Source organism: Mustela putorius, unplaced genomic scaffold (genome assembly GCF_011764305.1).
Source record: "Mustela putorius furo isolate JIRA1106 unplaced genomic scaffold, ASM1176430v1.1 tig00000145_pilon_pilon_pilon, whole genome shotgun sequence".
In the NCBI taxonomy this organism is placed as follows: domain Eukaryota; kingdom Metazoa; phylum Chordata; class Mammalia; order Carnivora; family Mustelidae; genus Mustela; species Mustela putorius.
In genome coordinates this window covers 24,901,136-24,919,903 of record NW_025421294.1, presented here as the reverse complement: position 1 = coordinate 24,919,903, position 18,768 = coordinate 24,901,136, and the positions used below count along the sequence as shown (strand labels likewise).

The window sequence follows — 18,768 nt, the reverse complement described above, 5'->3', positions numbered from 1 at the left end:
CCCCAGCACCACCAGCCCAAAACCATCTGAGTCAGTGGTTTCATTGCTGGGATTCATGCACAGGTCCGTGCCCCGTGCTCCTGGAAGGCACAAGAAGCCCCTCACATCCAAGATTGAGTTTCATTTATATAACTCGAACAGACTCCTTTGCTGTGTGTACCTACAAAGTAAGGCTCTTTATCTTCTGTGTGTAGTAGGAGCCTCACCTGCAGAAACTGGCCGTCCTCAGCGTGTCTCCTGGTTATTTCTAGAGTCTCTGAGTCGTGACCTCACGCCCAACAAGAATGATATGTCTAGTTACCGGCTGGCTGCCTCATCCTACCTCTCTGACTCCCCACTTCTTGCTGCCGGCCCTGCTGTTGACAGCGGGGTGCCTCGCTGGGGACCACCGCCCATCCCACAGGTGCCCAGGGAGCCGGTTCTGGAGCCTTCAGAGCTGGAGCCTGGGCAGAGCAGGGAGGAGCTCTCCTGTCCAGTGTCTTGTAGATTTGCCCTCCAACAGCTTCACTAGCTCGAGGCCATCATGCATTGTCAGGACCTCACCGAGTCTCAGTCAGAAAGGCAGAACCCTCAGTTTTGGGCCCTGTTCCTCTCACCTCCTCTTTCCACAGAAAGAGCAAACAGCCCCTGGGGAAGCGTGGGGCAAAGAAGTCCTGGTGTCATTTCTGTGTCCCTCGGGATGCCGGGAATGTACTCCACTCACCGGGGATGTAAAGGACTCGTAGAAGCCCAGGGCAGACTCGCTTCATCGACAGCGGGGTTTGTGTGCCTGCAAGGCTGAGAAGGCTCCTGGAGCAGGTCCCCACTCTAAGGAAGAGCTATAGGAAGAAGGCCTGGGAGTGAGACTGCACAGCGCTCCCTCCTCTTCCCTTCCCCCACCTCTCCTCACGACCTTCTGCCTCTCTCCTCCTATCCGCTCCCGCCTGCCGTGGCTTCTCCCCTCTCCTTTCTTCCTCTCCTCTGTCTGGCTTCCTTCCTGGACAGTCCCTGTCTGCAAAGCAAGGAGGGGGTTTCTGGCTGTCTGATGTTCACATTCTCTTGTTCAGCGACCCCCAGAGGAAAAAGGACTTCTCTTTCCCAGTGTCCACAAGGTGGGAATGTGATTGCCCTGCGTGGGGCCATGTTGGTTTCTGGGGTGCTGGGTACTCTGGTCGGTTAAGTTGGAGTCAGGGGCCAGCCCGTGCCTGGGAGGTGGTGGGGAGGTGTTTCCAGCCATGGGGCGGTACAGTACAAAGCCTGTTGTCCCCTGGCTTCCCCTCCGCTTCATCTGTGCAAACACACAGCTGGGGCTGGGGTAGAGGAGGCCAGGTTGGAAATGTCTAGTCCACCAGGGTCCGTATCTGTGCTCGGATGCCCAGAAGTTTGTGATAAACTTATATTTACATAAGTTGCCTTTTTCTGCCTCCTACTTCTAAGTATGCTGCTGGAGCAGGTGGGCCATTGGCCTGGGTGTGTGTGGAGACAACAGCACAGGACCCACGGGCCTCTTTGCTCGGTCGGCGCAGTTGACATTGCATCCCTGTCCAGACACACCAGGCTCTGTTGGACCCAGTTATTTCTGACTCACTCAGGATGTGGAATCCACACTTTTAAGCTCTCTTCCTGAGAGTGCACCTGGCTCTTGCCTGGGCTGGGGGAGCCCGTCCTGTTTTCTCCTCCTGCCTCCCTGAGTGTGGATGGGGGTGCAGCTGGGCTGGGCGAGGATGCGGCCTCCCAGTCGTGGTCCCCGTGTCTCTGGGCACAGATTGCTTTTCCTCCACAGGCAGGGCCCCGCTGCCTTGACTTTGGTTTCTCAGGCTCCCGCCTCCTTTCCTGTCCCGCCCTCCTGTTGCAGGGAAACATTTCTGGGTAGGGGAGAGCCCTGTGCTCCTCAAACACCATTTCTTTCCAACTCTGTGATTCTTCCCTCAGTCCTTGCCTTTCCTTAAAGACTCAGGCCTCAGGAGACCCCAGCCCCAGATACCTTAATTCTCCTGTGTCTTGGTCCTTCCTTCCCTGAAGCAAAGGGAGAAATCCCCAACAAAGAGATGGTAGGACTTCCTCCGGGAAGAGACTGCCCCAGTGGCCTCTGCTCCCCAGGGCTGGGCTGAGGCTGGATCATCCTGGGTCCTTGCCCCGTCTGCAGGCCATGGGCGGCAGGCGGTTTGCTGCCTGAGCTGATGTGCATTCCCTGTGTCTCTCCTGGAGGCCCTTCCCTCTAGTATGCTCATTCTCCAAGGGATGAGGCAAAGACATGGGATAAACATAGCATGGGGGCGTTGCCTCCCTGCCTCAGATGATCAAACTCCTAATTCCTGTCAGCCTCTGGGAGCCTGGAGCTCACACTTTACATAAGCCATAATGAACCCTTTGAGGAGTGACGGCCCAAGGCTGCTTATTTTTAACCAGACTCTGGGTGCTCTGAGCAGGGCAAGGTGTCTCGGCCTCTTGGGGGCAAGCGGACCTGAAGACATCCCCCACGGCCTGCCCCTCCTGGGGGAGCTTTCGCACAGGTGCCCTCGCATGAGGGAATGTCCCTGAGCCCAGGGTTTGGGGTTTGGTGGTTGGTCCCTGTTTTGTTTTCTGGTGTCTGTGGGAGGGAGGGAGATACTCTGTGACTGCTGGGCACAGGAGGCTGGCCGTGCTTTCTCAAGTGTGTGAGCACACGTCCTTTAGGAACAGCTCTGGGGTCTAATTGGGGGGTTTTGCCCAGGAAATGTCACTAGGATTTGTCAAGTCCTCTTAGGAGCCACCAGAAGGTGACAAGTCATGGGAGAACCAGCTGCTTTAACCGCTGGTTCCCTGGAGCCATGTCCAGGGCCACCATGCCTGAGTCGCCACCCCCCCACCCCCTTGGGGGCCTGCCCTGTAGTTCTGTGCTCCCGACTTTGTCCGAAGCAGCCTCATGGTGACAGAGGGGGCCAGAGTAGGGGCTCCCTCCACACCGTGGCCAGGAGCAAAACGTGTGTTTCCTGTAATCTCACCAGATTTTCAGAGCCCGAGGTGCCATCTGAAGGAATTCTAGAAAACTGGGCCCCAACCATGTTCACTCAGTGGTTACTCTGGGGTCCGGTGCCAGTGCACCGTGGTAATAAAACAGACCCAGAGCCCCTCATGGAGCTTCCGGCCTGCCAGCAGTGAAGACAGATGTTACAAGCACACAGGAGTGTTGTAGACCTACATACAAACTGTTGAGGACCTGTTCCAAGGGGACAGATGGGGTGTTTGGGGAAGCGGGAAAGCCTGTGGGTCTGGGGACTTTTCGGGGAAGACCTGGGCTCTTTCTCCTCCCCTTCTGTCTGTGAGCCCCTCTCAAACTCCCCTCTTCACACTCCTGCTTTGTTTTCTCTAAGAGTCACTTTACTCACCTGGTTAATTCAACAGGAGCCACGGAGATGGGGCCGAGGGAGGGAGACTGTCTGTGCCTGGAAAAGCACTAAGCTCTTGCCTCAGCTCTAGGGGATGGCTCTGCCACCCTCAGTTCCAAGGCCTTTGTAATGGCTTTCCACAGAAGAGGGGTCCCTCTCTGGCGGCCCTGAGTCCCCTCCTGGGCCACGAGTCCAGTCCTTCACCTCCTAGACTCGGCGTTCAAAGCCTAAGGGACGGTGCCTGGTGTCCTTTTCAGTTTTTAATTACTCAGGGGGACTCGTTTTCCTTTATCTTCCTTAGAGGGAAAATTTGAGGCTGAGGTTTGAAAGGAAAAGGGCACCCCAGGATTTGAAGTTGGGGTTGCTGCCTGCCTGTGGCCGAAGGCAGACAGGGAAATTGCGTAACGCATCTTCCCAGTGTTTATTAGCGTTCTGGTGAAGACCAGTGAGAGATCTGAGAAGAAATCTTCCGGAAGTGCTGATAATTTGTCCCCTGATCAATCAGTCACTCTTCCTACAAAGCACATCAGCTTTCTGATGCAGAGTCTGGGCTTAAAGAGGAGCTCTCTCCCACCCCCGCCCCCCCACCAAGCTGTGTCATCCCCAGCACTTGGCAAGAGATTCGGTAAATACCTGCTGAATGAATGCTGTCATCATCTGCAGGCTTTGGGGAGCCATGGATGAGAATTTGGGACAACCCAGAACACCATCAAATCATGAAGACAAGTACACGGTTTGACGGGCACCTGAGGATTTACAGGATTTTTGCAATTCATCCACAGTCCCTCACAAGGACGACAGGTGGAAAACTCCCAGCTGGTGAGCACACGGTATGCCCCCGGCACCCATTGGGCAGCTCTGGTTCCCTCTTATTGGAGCTCTGGACGGTGGTGCCAGGACAGCCCCAGGGTGAAGCCACAATTCTTGGCTGCCAGGGACCCAATGGATACGGGCTCTCCCCACCCCCTCTGGAAATTGGGAGGATTTGGTAAAGCTGGGCCTGTCTTCTTTACGGCAACAGTTGGCTGGGCCAAGGGTCTGTGGGGCACTTTGGGTAGGACTCAGCTGCCCTGTGTGCCGTGGCTCTCACCCCTGCCTCCGTGCCAGCAGCAGCTTTACAATCCATGGCCCCAGCTCACCTGCTCTTAGAGCAGCGAGAAGTACAAATGTTTGCTCTCTGAGCATGCAGTGTGTATGGTGAAACACAAGCCCCCTCATGCATACACATGTATAAGACACACACACACGCACACGTACACGTCCGTCCGTTTTGCCCTCCCAGGTATCTGCAGGGTTTCTGAATTTGTGACCCTGAGCCTCTTTCTCTTCCCAGGGTTGTTGTGAGGGCTCAGTGGACGGGTGCCGGCAGACATTTCAGCACTGTGCCTGGTATCCAGCAAGTGCTCACTCAGTACGTCCGGCTAGTGTTACTAGTAAGTGCCCCCTTGGGGCCAGGGGCTTGTCCCTGAATCCAATGGCATCTTCTCCAACCTGCTCTGAATGGGTGTTGTTTGGGCCTGGGGCTCCCTCTGGTGGCCGCTCTCCTCACTCACACGCAGGTTCCTTCTTGAGCTCCAGTACCCGTTCCCCTTCTACAGGGGAGAGAGGGGAGGGGTGGGTGGCAGGAGATGCTTTGCTTCCCTCATCTTTTTCTGGACTTCCTCCCTGACCTTGGTGAGGTGGGACTCTGAAGGTGTGGGGATAGAGGAGGGCTGGAAGGTTGGGGTCCTGGCTACAGGATCTCGGGGCGGGGGGAGGTAGGGTTGGTACCTTCCCCCTCCCCCGACCCCACACCTGCCCCATTCTCTTCCCAGAGAAGTTCTGAGGGGCTTCCGAGGCCACCTCCAGACAGGCCACGGGACAGCAGGAGGACAGCACACTGAGAGGCTCCCCAGGCTCTCATGAGGTAATTTTATTTCTTTGCGTTTTAGGTAAAAATAGTAAATACAAGATAATCATAATAAAGGTAAAAATACATCATTTGGATTTTGTTGTTGTTCTCTAAACAGTGCTACCTACAGTACAATTTTTGATTTAGCGTTTTTAAATTTTTTTTTTTTTTATAAACAAATAGAACTATTTTGCTCTTAGGCTGTCTGTGTTCTCGTCTGGCACTTAAGAATAGATCACAGGTCACCTCCCGGTTCTGTTGGGATGAGGGTGGGTGGAAGGGAGGGAGTGAGAAGGGGTGCGTGGGGTGAGGTGGTCTGTCTTCCTGGGACACAGAGTTGGATGCCGTCCGTGTGCTGTGGGAGGGCACATGTGTGCATCCAAGAAGGCCTCTTCCTGCACTGACCACAGGGACACGTGTCCCTATGACTGGACGAAAGGTCTCACACGTGTCAGAGGGACATTTCCTCCCCTCCTCCTGTGCTGGCCTTTCTTACCCAACAGCCTAGATTCACAACAGTTCTGGGTCAAGGCAGGCCATGACGCTGCCCACGTCAGCTCATCTGCTCAGGACGGAGCCAGTGGGTCCCCTTAGTGTCCTGGAGGAGAGGGTGCCGGGCCCCTTCCCTGCCAGGCCTGGTGGCTGGGAAACCCATCCTGGCCTGGGAATGCTGGTAGAAGTCACAGATGCCGAGGAGGGCTGCTAAATGTCTTTGCCCTTGTTCACCCTCAGGTGGTCTTTGTTTAAATTCTTTCCAAATTTCTCACTGAGCTGTTGGATCAGGTCTGCCAGCTCCCCAGTAGCCTGAGATTTCTCTTCCAGAAGCTCATAGCGCAGGCTGGAGATATCTTGCTTGATTTCCTTCAGTTCACCTGCAAGGACAGAGGAGCTTGTGGTGAGCACAGGCAGCAGAAGGGGCTCCTTCCACATATGTTTGGGGCGTGCCTCTTTCTAGCACAGTGTCAGGGCTGGGCCTGCCCATGGAGGGTAGAGGTGAGGGGACAAGGGTTGTGTTTTGACCTAAGTCCCACCTAACTCCTAGCCCTGAAGGACTCATCCATCCATTTATTTATTTATTTATTTATTTTAAAGATTTATTTATTTGACAGAGAGAAATCACAAGTAGGCAGAGAGGCAGCCAGAGAGAGAGAGGGAAGCAGGCTCCCTGCTGAGCAGAGAGCCCGATGCGGGACTCGATCCCAGGACCCTGAGATCATGACCTGAGCCGAAGGCAGCGGCTTAACCCACTGAGCCACCCAGGCGCCCCTCATCCATCCATTTAAAACCCTCCTCCTCCTCCTCCCATTCCTGGTCAGGCTGTTTGGGAAGGGTTTCAGACAGACAGGGAGTCGGGAGCAGGGTTATGCCTTCCTAGCGCCTATCTCATACCATGGTAGAATGTTGGCCTCGGAGCCACTAAAGGCAGATTTCAAGACTCCGGGCAACACTGTCATTAACTGGAACAGTTCTCATGACGCTCCCTGGTGTGCTCTGGGATCGTTGTCTGCAGACGAGAAACTCCCAAGTGGGAAGGGATGGGCTGGGCACGGGGCACACAGCAGCCTGATGGGAGCAGGGGTCCACCCCGAGCACCTGTCCCACGCTGTGTCGCCCAGGCCACTGCCTCCTTCTCTAGCAAGGAGCCTCCAGGAGGGAACTTGCCCTGGTTTCTACCATGAACCACATGGGTCGAATCCACCCATGGGTCAAAACCACCACATGGGTCAAAAGCCTTGGCAGTGCCCATCTTTTCATGAGCTACAAAGAGGACTCAAAAACTTTCTTTTCCGTTATCATAGATATCGGACTTGCCCTCAAATGGGAGTCCGATGTCTGGGAGCACGTTATCCTGTCTCTTTTCTCCATATGTGTTGCGGACAGAAAATGCAAAGATCTTAAAGCTACTAGCTGGTCAGTTTGGACAAACACATACACCCCCTGTTTCCTTTTCATGGGGTGTTTTTCTGCACCCCGGTTGCATTGTATAATGACCCCTGGCAACCCCACCATCTGTGATGAGCTACATTCCTGTTGATCACAAGGACGCACTGCTCAAGGTGGCTATCAGGCCACCTGGCGGTGTTACGTTTCAGACCCCACAACAGGGGCAACTAGACGACTGCCACTCAGCCCCCAGACAGTGTCAGCCCAGGAGTGAGTTCTGCCGCTGGTGATCTTCTGGATCAGGCTCCTCCTGGAACCTCCAGTAGGAAGCAGAGGGTCACTAACTGACCAGGCTCTTCCCGTAGGTCCCTGTGGCCTGAGCAAGGGGGACACCGAGTGCCTTCGTTCATGGAGAAGGCTGTTTCCAGGTAGCAAATATTTGTCCTGTGTGTCTCATGAAGATTAATGACCTGGTATAAGGTAATTTGCTTTTCGCTTAAGAGTAACTGCTTAAAATGGCCTGGAAAATCACCCAGGCAGTGAAAATGATGCTGTCTGCAAACCTCAGTGTGCATTAGAATGACCTGGGGCTTTTATCAAAATGCACAGCCTCCAGGTGCCACCCCGCAGATGCCGACACCTTGGGCCTGGGTGCCGTCTGGGATGGGCATTTTTAGCATGTGATTCCAAAGTGGGGAATGCTTCCAGAAACACTGCAGGCTGTCAGGTTTCTGACAGCCTAGAAGGGAGACAGGATGGTGGCAGGATCTGAAAGAGGGGTCCAGTCTGCCTCTGGCTCTCTGTATGTGTACCCGCGGAATGAGGAATTCTGGGTCGCCCTGCACCCGTGGGACACGGTGGGGGAATCAAGGCAGCAATCGCTGGGCTAGGCAGGAGTATCACCAGCCCCTGCCCCCAAAGGGATAACCAGGTCCTGATCCCTGGGGTCTGGTCTGAGTACGGTCACGTCACTTGGCAACTGGGAACCAGCGGCACAAATGGAATGAAGGCTGCGCATCAGCCGGTTTTGAACAGGGAGATGATTTTGGATTATCCAGTCTAATCGTGAGTCTTTACAAGCGGAAGAGGAAGGCATGAGAGGGTCAGAGGGACACAAGGACAGAACAGGAAGGACCGTGGCAGCTGGAGAAGGGTTCTGGGCCGGGGGGCTGGTTCTGACATGAGGCAGCTGTAGGCAGCCGGGGGGGATGGTGGTGGTGGCCCCAGCCCACAGTCAGCGAGGGGACAGGAGCCCCACCCCCACAGCCACATGGCACCTCCTTCTGCCCACAACCGAACCAGCAAGGGAAGCAAGTGCCCCCAGGGCCTCAGGATAGGAACAGGGCTTGGTAACCCCGGGAGCCCACTGCCCGTCCGCATGAAAAGAACCCATAGCTCACCTTCATTGACTTCGTCACTTTCTCTGTCCACCTGGGCTTTCAGGACATATCTCTTTATGAGCCGCTTCATGATTTTCTGAAATGGGAGCACAAGGAAAGGGTCAGATAAGCCTGGCCAAGGACAGAAGCAGGCGCCCGCATGGTGTATGTATGGCCACCCCACTCCCGCGGAGTGCCCGGTCAGTGGTTAGGGGTGCCCCCATGCCCGGTGCCTCTCTTCTCAGGGTGCTTCTCCTGTGGTGGGACCTGGGCCTGTGTCTGTTTAACTACTCCCCTAGAGTGACCCTACCCTGGGGACATGAGACCAGGACACTCAAGGGGGAGAGGCCAAACCAGGGAGAGTGAGGGCTGCTTGAGGGCCCTATGCCTGACTCCACCCGGACATTTTTTTGTCACCTTAGCTGGTCATGGCCTCTCCTCGGGGCTTAGCACAGAGTCAGGACCAGGCTGGACAGGTCCACTCTACCTTGGAAAATTCCTACCAGAGGCAGAAACAGTTATGGGGGGACCTCAGGAGGTTTTGCCAGGATCCCACTTCCCCGAAAGCCTGCGCGCCTGTCGTGCTGGAGGGGAAGCGCTGGGCCTGCAGCTTCCGTGTATTATGCAGATACAGGCTCTTGAAGCAAATGAGGAGGTAGGAGTAAACACTTCAGAGCCACCAAGAATAGAGCCAAGTGCGAGAAAGACGGCAGGAGGTGAACTTTGGATTTTGCCAGCTGGTCGTTGGAAGGTTCCTGGGCAGTCCCAGGATTTAGAAATACTTGCATAGTTGAGATGTCGGAATCTCACCAGGGCCGAGCAGCTGGCAGAGAGGGAGGGATTCCCTGCTCCTTGCTGACCCCTTCCTGTTGCCTGCTCATACCTGGGGACTCAGGGGACAGAGGCAGCACTTTCTACATAGGAGGGACATGCATTCTGTCCCTGGCTGTGCTGTGTGTGGTCAGGCAGGTTACTGAGTTTTCTCCGACTACGTGGGCTCAGGAAAAGCTTTTTGTAAGCCAAAGGAAGTGGCTGGCTAGATGGCAAAGAGAAGGATTGAGCCCATTCTTGTCATCAGCTGCGGGTTCTCTCAGTGCCTTTGATGGCAAAGCCCTCAGCCCGGTGTCTCCAGGCTGTGTGACTCCAGGACTCTAACCAAACTAGGCAAAGGCCATCTGGGGGGAGCCCTGTGTCACCTCTAGGCCGCTGCTGCCCAACACCCCCTCCGTCCTCGGGTACTAGTCTCCTTGGCTCTGTGCTTTGAGTCGTGATCTTATTTTGGCTGAACTGTGAGAGAGCAAGTTGTATGCTGCCCTCTGTCAGAGAGGCCTGGGTCTTGTCATGTTAGTGGTTAAACTGCGCTGCTAGATTTCTCCTGGACGTTCTCCTAGTCCCTAAGGCAGGTTACCCAAGTGGTAAGAATCGATGTCTTTCCTGGCACTCCGTAATGCTCTTTTCACTTTGAACTCCGAAACCCATACAAAACCAACTTTGTCCTGAGCCAGTTTTCAGGGAAGAAGCACAAACCCCCTAAAACCCAGACCACCAGGTATCTGGAATTCATCCTGAAGGTAACATTCAGAAGTGTTCTGCAAGTTTTCAGGCTGAAGCAAGTCAAGGGGATCTTGTTAACATTTGTTGCCATTTGAAGGAAAACCTCAAGAATTAAGGGTTGTTTAGTTTCTGGATTCATCAGTTGAAGACTCTTTAAATATATGGGGTAGAAGTATAAGCTGGAGGTTCACTGTTCTGCAATGGTGAGTTCACTGTTCCGCAATGGTGCTGAGTCAAGTTTTTCTACAGATATGGCCGTGATCACTGTCTTACCCTGTGTTGTAGCACAACATGACTCAACCCCTTATTTTAAAAGATTCCATGGTACATTTATTACTAATACACAGTGTGCCGCTCAAACTCCGTTTGTTTTGAATAGGTGAGACCCTGCTCATAAGCCCCCTTAGTGCAGAGTGGCTCTCTGGGAGGTGGGGAGAAAGGGTGGAAAAGAAACAAGAAAACACTTGTATTGAGTACTTCCTATAGACCGGGGTCCCCTTAGCCTCCTTGACAAAATGACCTCACTGCATGCTTCCAGAAACCTGGTGAGCATGGGGAGGTCGTCTCCATTCATAGATGAGGACCCTGAGGCTCGTGTTGTGAGGTGACATATCCAAGGTCACATAGCCAGGAAGTGGCAGATCTGAGATGTAACCAAAGTGGAAACCAACGCTGGGGCTTCTTCCAACCTTCAGGAAAAGGTCATACACAAGATGCTTTTGTGGGTTGGGATATAGGAACTGGTTCCCATTGGTCAGAGGGGTTCAGGCCACTCGTAGGTACCTACTTGTTCTTGAAAAAACAGTTTTCTATGCAGGCAGAAGCCTCAGCTAGATTTTGGAGGATGGATGGTTTTGTTCAGTTATTAACCCTTGGGAATATTTCAATAAAAATACTGTTTAAAAAAACTTCCTTGGGGAAGAAGGTCACAGGCTTGTCACTGTCACGAGTGCTCACGGTCCATTCTTGAAGGCTGGCATGCCTCATCTGAGCTAAGGTTTGCACATCTGTGGCTCCAAGGGGAGAGGAACAAATGTTTGTTATTAAGCCCCTCACTGTCCATCAAGATTATAGGGGCTTAATATGGAATAAGCAGAACCTCATGAGGACGGCAGATAGGCAGGGACCGGTTACCCTTCCTCCCACCCCCACTTCACTCCCAGGAGTGACAGATGTCTTAAAGGAGAGTTGTGTGACTACCTAGCATCTGCTTAGAGACTTTGTGTCCTGATGGGTACCAGGTTCCCTTCCAATGTGTATGTTTTAGACAACCTGGGGTTTGTAGTAGAAGATGCCAGTCTTGTCCCCAGAAATGCGGAAGTGGCTAGAACCTGCCCAAACGGCCCAAAGTTCTCTTTAACACAGATGCTAGAGGGGATATCTGTTTTCAGAAAAGATGGACATCAAAATCCCCCCCCCACCCCTCTTCACTGTCTTTAGGGTGAGAGAATGTTCCTTTGTGATTGGTTTGGGATGTCCCCTTGCTATCTTTCATATTTTCTTTCACTTCAAGATGATAATAAACTTTCCCCAAGTGGATGTGTCCCCATTGGTGTCGATTCTACTGACCTTGCCCTCCTGCCCTTAGCAGGTGCTGGAGATGAGCATAGCTAGTGACATCACTCAGGCCAAAGAACTAGTACTGGAGGGGATGAGGGTGAGAGGCATAAGGGATCGGAATGGTCATGACAGTGAGGTCCAGGGAAGGAGCCTCGTGGTTCCCCTGCCCACATTCCCAGGGAGGAGGCTGGTGGTGCTGGGGAGGCATAGAAAGCCTTTCTCTGGAAGAGAGGCCTCTCTCTGTGCAGCCAGGGGAGCTCAAGATGTTAACAAAGAGGACACAGATGGGATGTTGAAGATGGTCCACAAAACAGAACCTAGAGGGAGCCGTGTTGCCGCCTACGCACACAGAAATTGAGGGATGCTTGGAAGGGAGGGTACGAAATGGATCCCAGGGTTTATCAGACACCAGAAACAGAAGGAGTCACCGTTAGTGAGTTGTCTATCCTGTTTGCTTCAGTCTCTACAGAAAAGGCCACGTAGAGCATGAAAAGGAGGACTGGGTTTGGGAAGGGATTACACCCTAGATCCTGACCAGACTGTGCCTGGATTCTCTGGTGCATTTGAGGTACAGCTTGTTTGCTCTGCCTGAGAAGGAAAAGCAGCTCTCCAAGCGGGACTGGATGAGTCTGCACACACCCCAGCAGACAGGCACCTTGGATTCTGGAGCAGGTTACAGAGTAGCTTTGATGGGAATACTTTGACCCCTTCATCAGTATCTTGGTTTTGGTTCACCGTTTAGTTTCACATGAACCCAGATTGGGGGAAAAAAAAAATCAAACAAACAAACAAAAAACCCCACGACATTGCAAAAGTAAGGGGTCGGTTTTGTAAAAATAGCCATTAGACCCCTCATGGCCTAAGTTAAAGCACAGCACAGAGAGCCTCTGGTCTGAGGAAACAGCCTTCCCTTACACCAGAGAACCCCTAGATGGCAAAGCATGGACAAGCTGAAACACCCCCATGCACTGAGTGTGAGAAACCGAACAGATCTGCTGAAGAGACACAAAGGCAACGGGCTTAAAAACTCCATGCATGTGGACGACGCTGGGATGCTACAGCATTTCTCAGAAAACTGACAGTGTAAGGGACATGCGTCCAGCCATCTGTCCTCAGGGAGGTGACGGCTCCGGGTGCGGCCAGGCGCGTAAGGAAGAGGAAGTGTGCCAGGCTCCTCCTGCACATTTGGAAGTTGCTTTGGGAAGAAAGTAGTGCAACTTGGAAGGCTGCCAGTGGGCCCAAGAAAACAAGAGGCTTTGCCAGACCCTTGCCCCAGTCCTTCATTCTAGAAGCTGCTTCTATACCTTGCCCCCTCCCCTCATGTTCCACAGGTTCAGATGTTCTCAGGCAGGCTGGACAGGTTCTCCGCAAGGCTTGGGTGCCCAGGAAAGGTGATGTAGTAAGAGAGGACTATACTTGTGAGTCAGAGAAAGTTCAACCAGCTGTGGACCTTTACCACTGAGCCCCAGTTTTCTCTCTGTTTAATGGGGTTAAAGCTACTGCCTCTCCCTCTGGCGTTGGGTGAGATCACACCTGGGCTAGTATCTAGGCTGCACCCCGCGATCCTTCATGCCATCTCTTATTTCACTCCTTTCTGAGCAGATGATGGCTCAGGAAGATACCCAGACTTCACCTTGCAGGGCTGAGCCAGAGTATATGGGCAGATGCAAAAAGGGCTCTCCCTTCTTGGCTCCCTCTCAATCCTTCCCCTCTAATGTGTACTGGTCCTGTTTCCTTCCTTCTTTTCTGTGACAACTGTTCGAATAAATAGCCCAGGGGCTTTTCTTGGTGGAATCCCAAAATATGGGGTGAGCAGGCTGCCCAAGGTCATCAGTAGCCCGAAGCCCACTACCACCCATCTCTGTAATCACGGTGGGAAGCTTTTGGGGATGTTGATGGCAGCAGGGACTCAGCCAGTGGTGAGGCAAGATAGAAATGGGATCACCCCGAGGCTGCTTTTGAAAACAGTCTTGTTCATAAAGGATCCATTCTGGGTAGAGGACATTCACCACATCATCAGTCTTTCTTTATCTCGGCAGCTGATTCTTCTTGAAACCCATCAGGGACTTGACCCTAACCCATGAGGGCTTTCTATCTCTTTCGAGACACAGATAATCTATACTTTTCTCTGAGAAGCTGAGCGATAAAAATCTCTCCACTGACGGAAGGATTTGTGCTGTAACATAACTCAAAGCAGATCAAACTGGTCAGGCCCAATTTTGCACACGATTAAATACAAGATTTGCCCGTTTCTAGTTTTTAGCCCGTGTCCTCTCATCAAACTCTAAGTACTTGGAGGGATGAACCTTTTCTTAATTGTGTGCTTAAATGCTCCTACCTGTGTAACTGGCTTCTGAAATATGGGTGGAGATACTTTGAGTGACCTACGCCTGGAAGATGCTAGGTCTCATTGCTCCGTCTGGGACGGCCATGCTCAGGACAGCTTGCAGTTCACCTCTGATAAGCCCTGATCAGCATGGACAGAACTGCTGATCATCGAGAAAGGGAAGGCAGGAAACGCATGGCCTGTACTTTTATAATCAATAACCTGAAGTTGCCATTTATCACTGGCTCATGGGCTGATTCAGACGGATACAGAGGTGTGGCACTAATTTCCAAAAGCCACGCAAAGGACCGTAAGCATAAAACGTCTTCTAAGGTTTATGTACAAGAACTGACTTTGGCAGGCTGGTATCTTAGGTCAGGGACTCTGTGAAGACACCCATGTCCGCCTGGTCGCTTCAGACAGACACCTGGGAGTCATGCTGGGCACCCCGTCCCTGTGGAGAAGCATCATGCTCCATTGCCTGTCTGTCCAGAATGTATATTGAATCTGTCTTTCTCCCTCCCTCTACTCACAACCCAGTCCACGTCTCGCTCCCTTGCACCTGGATGACTGCCCCCTGACAGGCTTCTCCCCTCCTGCTTTTGTGGATACTCTTTCCATCCCTGGGAGGCCCCACAGGGCTCCCTCCTTCTTTGAGGTCTTAGCTAAGTGTCCTGTCCTTGAAGTGGCTTCCTCTGATACCCACATTGTTTTCCCCCTGTTGTTTTCTTCTTTCTCCCTTTATCAATTTGAGGTCACGAGTTTACGTGTGTGTTCCTTGTTCCTTGTCTCCATGCCTCACGGGCCTGGACGTGCTGCTGTGACGGGAACCCGTCTCCATCCCCAGGGAGTAGCGGTGCCTAGTCTATCCTTTGCACTCAGTGCACGTTTGTGGAATGAAGGAAGGAATGGAGCTGTGGGCTGGGGGCCCCCCCGACACAGCCCAGTTACTAAATCCATGTCTGGAGAGTGCCCCCTTCTGCCCATGCCTGGGGAAGGGGTGGTTACCTGATACCGGGTGGGCTTGCTGAAACTGTTATTTGCTGTCAGGTTTTCAGAATTCCTCATCCCAGCCTGGTAGCGAGTCTTCTGGAAAAACAAAAACATAAACAAAACATCCAAATATATAATAAATACTACACACACACACACACACACACACACACACGTTCGTACAACACATATGACAGCCATCTGTGAACAGCACAGATGAGACTGTCCCTGAAAAGAGGCCCCGCACGAAGCTTATATACCCACTGCTGCTAGGCTTCTTAGAACACCATTCTTAGGACCTTAGTTCTGTAGGATGACTACAGGTTATAGAATATAGTTTGGTCAACTTTGGGAAGCCCTGAGTTATAGTTCATAGGGGCTATCTTTCTTCCAGGGGCCTCAGAGATTCTCAAATGCTACTAAACCTTGACAGTCTTCGGGAGGGGGAGATGATGGGTAAGGGAACCTTTCTTCCCGGAGATCATTCTCCAGGCACTTTCTGGGAAGAGCCATTCCTCTGTGGGGGCCCACGAAGTGGTTGCCTCCATGGGGGTGTGGCTCAGCCCCCAGTAGGGCCACCCCTGCAGGGAACTGTGGGGAGAAGGGCAGCTACCCCAGGCTGCCTCTGCTGGGGCTGCAGCTTACGCTGATGTGCCCACGGATTCTGAAAAGCGGGGTCCCCTTGCTGACCTCCCTCGCATCAGCGGCACCCTCTGAATCAGGCACATCCCCCTCCCACTGTCTTCTCTGGTCCCATGAACCCCATGCCACCTACCCTGAATTTGGAATTCAGCATGCCCATTTCAAGGTCATTTTCACAGCTTTTGGCCTTGGATTTACAGAGTTTGATGAGGCACATCTTGATTCTCATTATGAGATAATAAAATGATTTAGGACTTGGCACTAGATTGAAAGGAGCAGGAAGAGTTCTTCCTTCATCAAAGTAAGACAGCCAGAGCTTTGCTCGGGCAAATTTCCACTCCACATCTGCATCCTCCTGGGGACAAAGGGAAACAAACACACCATCAAAGGCCACAGTTGAACGGCGGAGTTCGGTGTGAGGGGCCGGGATGCAGGCCGACTTGGGAACTGGACCGGCTGAGAGGCTGTGGGATGCTATTTGCTGTTCACATTGGCCCTGGATGAGGAGTTTCTCTTGCTCAGACCATACGAAATTAGTCCTCCCTGAGATTTCTGCCTGACTCCACGGGATTCATTTCTTGGAAAAGCTCAGCCTGTTCCTCCTCCCTGACTCTCCGCTGGGTGTTTTCACAAACATTTCTCCACGTGCCGCAAGCCCGAGAACTCTGCTCACTGGAACTTAATCCCATCAGCCATCGAGAGCTCTGCCGGTTCACGAATCACCACCACGGCATCAAGGGATTCATGTTCCAGAGCAGTGCTGCCCAGTAGAAATAGCAAGTAAGCTACAAAGGTGAATCACGTAAGTAAATTTAATTTTTCTAGTAGTCACAGTATAAAAGGGAAAAAGGAACAGGTGCGGGTTTTTGTTTTTGTTTTTTCGTTTTCAGGTTTTCATTTAAATTCTAGTTAGCGAATGCATAGGGTAAGTGTTTCAGGAGTAGAAGTTAGTGATTCATCAAAGTTTACATTATTTTAAAGTGTTATTTATTTACTTACTTGAAGTAATGTCTCCACCCAACGTGGGGCTCAAACTCACAGCCCTGAGATCGAGAGTCTCACGGCCCTCCTGACGGAGCCAGCCAGGTACCCCACAGAACAGGTGAAATTAATCTCAGTGATACCTATTTTTTAATGCAGGAGATCAAAAATGTGAATCATTTCAGTGTGTCATCATTATAAAAATTCTTAATGAGATAACTCACATTTTTTTTTCCCCTACTGAGTCTCTGAAATCGGTGTGTATTGTATGCTTACAGCACATTCCCATGTGGACCTGACACATGTCACGTACGTAGCAGGTACACGTGGCGAGCAGCTCCCGTGGTATATCTTATCGCTGCGTATTTCTAATTAGCAAGCGTATTTCTGATTGGTCGGAGTGCTACCACAGGGGACGTGAAGGGATTCTGCGTGTGTCGTTTGAGAGAAACAGATCTGACTGTAGTGAGCCCCAGCCAGTCCAGCCATGCTCTCTTCCCTCGTAGCAGTGCGAGATTTAAACCCCACATCCATTACTTCTGACGTGGTATCCGTGCCCCCTAAGAGATAGCAGGTGTGTGTGGCTTTTATAGGCAGGCTCTTCAGGTGTCTGTCCTAGTGGGGTGGTTTGAGAGCAGCAGAGAGGCCTGGGGCTGGGCATCAGACAGACCTGGGCTCACACGACCCCTTACTAGCTGCCTGACTTCAGCAAGGGCTTTGGGCTCGCTCACCGGGAGATGGAGACGATGCCGCCTCCCTCTCGTAGCCTTGAGATTGGCACCGAGTCTGTGCTCCAGCAGGGGGTGGGTTCCGATCCTCACAGACACTAGCATAGGTCATATGATGAGAATGACATGAATTCACTTTGTGTCAGACATTAGAAGGCCCTCGGGAAATATTATTTTCATCTCCATAACTTAACACAGTGCCTGGAGTTCAACCTGTAGTCACTCAGCAGACATGTGTCTAGTACCTACTCTGTGGCTGGCCTGGGCTGGGGGTAGGCACAGGGTTGACTGTGGACTCGTGGAGCACGCGGCCTGGCCCATGGCACAAATATGGCAAACTGTTCATCGCCTCGTCTTTCACCTGGAGTCGAGCTAAGGGCTACGGGGTCCTCTGGGTGTGGAGCTCCTGACCTGGCCTGCAGGGCCGAGGAGGCTGCCTGATGGCTGGTGTTGGAGCTGAGCTCCCCGGGGTGAGTAGTTCTCTGCCAGGTCAAGTGTGGGTGGGGTGAGAGCGGAGAAGAGTGGGAGGTAATGAGTAGAAGAGGCAGTGAGAAGTGTAAACAGCTTTTCTGAGAAAGTTGGCAGGAAAGAGCAGGAGGGAAAGAGCTGGAAAGCGGGATGGAGGGAGGATTTTTTTAGTTACTTTTTTTGTTTTTTGTTTTTTTTTAAAGATCCAGCATCTCATTTAAATGCTGACAGGAAGGGTGAAGCTAGGGGTGGAGCAGGGATGATGTGCAGTGGCAGCTCCCAAGGACGCAAGAGGACCAGGAGCACATGGGCAGGGCAGCTCAGGTGGAGGAGGCCTCTCTCCCCCAAGATGGGGGCATGGCCCATGTAGAGGCAGGTGGGTCCCTGGATTTGGAGAGTAGGTGCTCTAGATCTGTTGACTGAAGAAATGAGTGTTCTCGCGGAAGATTTCACAAATGTGTACTTCATCGAAGTCCAGCGTGAGCCGGGGTACTACCTGGCACTGTCTAGTGGCCTTGTTCCGCTTCTCAGGATCCTCGCACATGCATTGTTGGTGAGATGGGAGGGAACACGTGCTCTCCCTTGAGGAGAAGCCCAGAGTGCTGAGAGGAGGTGTGGGCTGCAGTGTGCGCTCTCCATCTCGTGGCACAAGGCCATGCTGGGGTCGCTTGACCTCACAGGCCCACGTGACGTCATGGCTGTGCCTCATCCTTCCCCAAACTAGTGGGCATCTCTCCACACTAATCCATGGTTTCCATGCCACGTTCCTTTGGACCAAAGCACAATGTGCTTGTTGGAAAGGGGCCGCACCCTGGGTGAGTGGTATGGAGACCTGCGTACTATCCAGGCACCATCTGGTTCCTCTTACATTTGGGGAAACTGAGACCCAGAAGGGCAGGGAGGGCTGCTTGGCCACAGCTCACCTGCGTAAGTGAGTAAATATGTACACCATGCCAACATATGCTCATTTGTGGACAGAGTGCTGCATTTTCCTTTGGGGGGAAAGGGGAAAGTA

General features: G+C 52.5%; 1 protein-coding gene across 1 annotated transcript in view; it reads right to left on the bottom strand.

The window, feature by feature from the left end:
- Nucleotides 1–5,346: 5,346 nt before the first annotated feature.
- TRPC7 (transient receptor potential cation channel subfamily C member 7) overlaps nucleotides 5,347–18,768 on the bottom strand; it is a 173,561-nt gene continuing 160,139 nt past the window's right edge. Inside the window, exons 9-12 of the mRNA XM_045075655.1 lie at nucleotides 15,710–15,931; nucleotides 14,950–15,030; nucleotides 8,523–8,598; nucleotides 5,347–6,110 (exon numbers count right to left, since the gene is read on the bottom strand). Coding sequence (XP_044931590.1) covers nucleotides 5,941–6,110; nucleotides 8,523–8,598; nucleotides 14,950–15,030; nucleotides 15,710–15,931 — 549 coding nt within the window. The 3' untranslated portion in view covers nucleotides 5,347–5,940. The remainder of the gene's footprint in view (nucleotides 6,111–8,522; nucleotides 8,599–14,949; nucleotides 15,031–15,709; nucleotides 15,932–18,768) is intronic.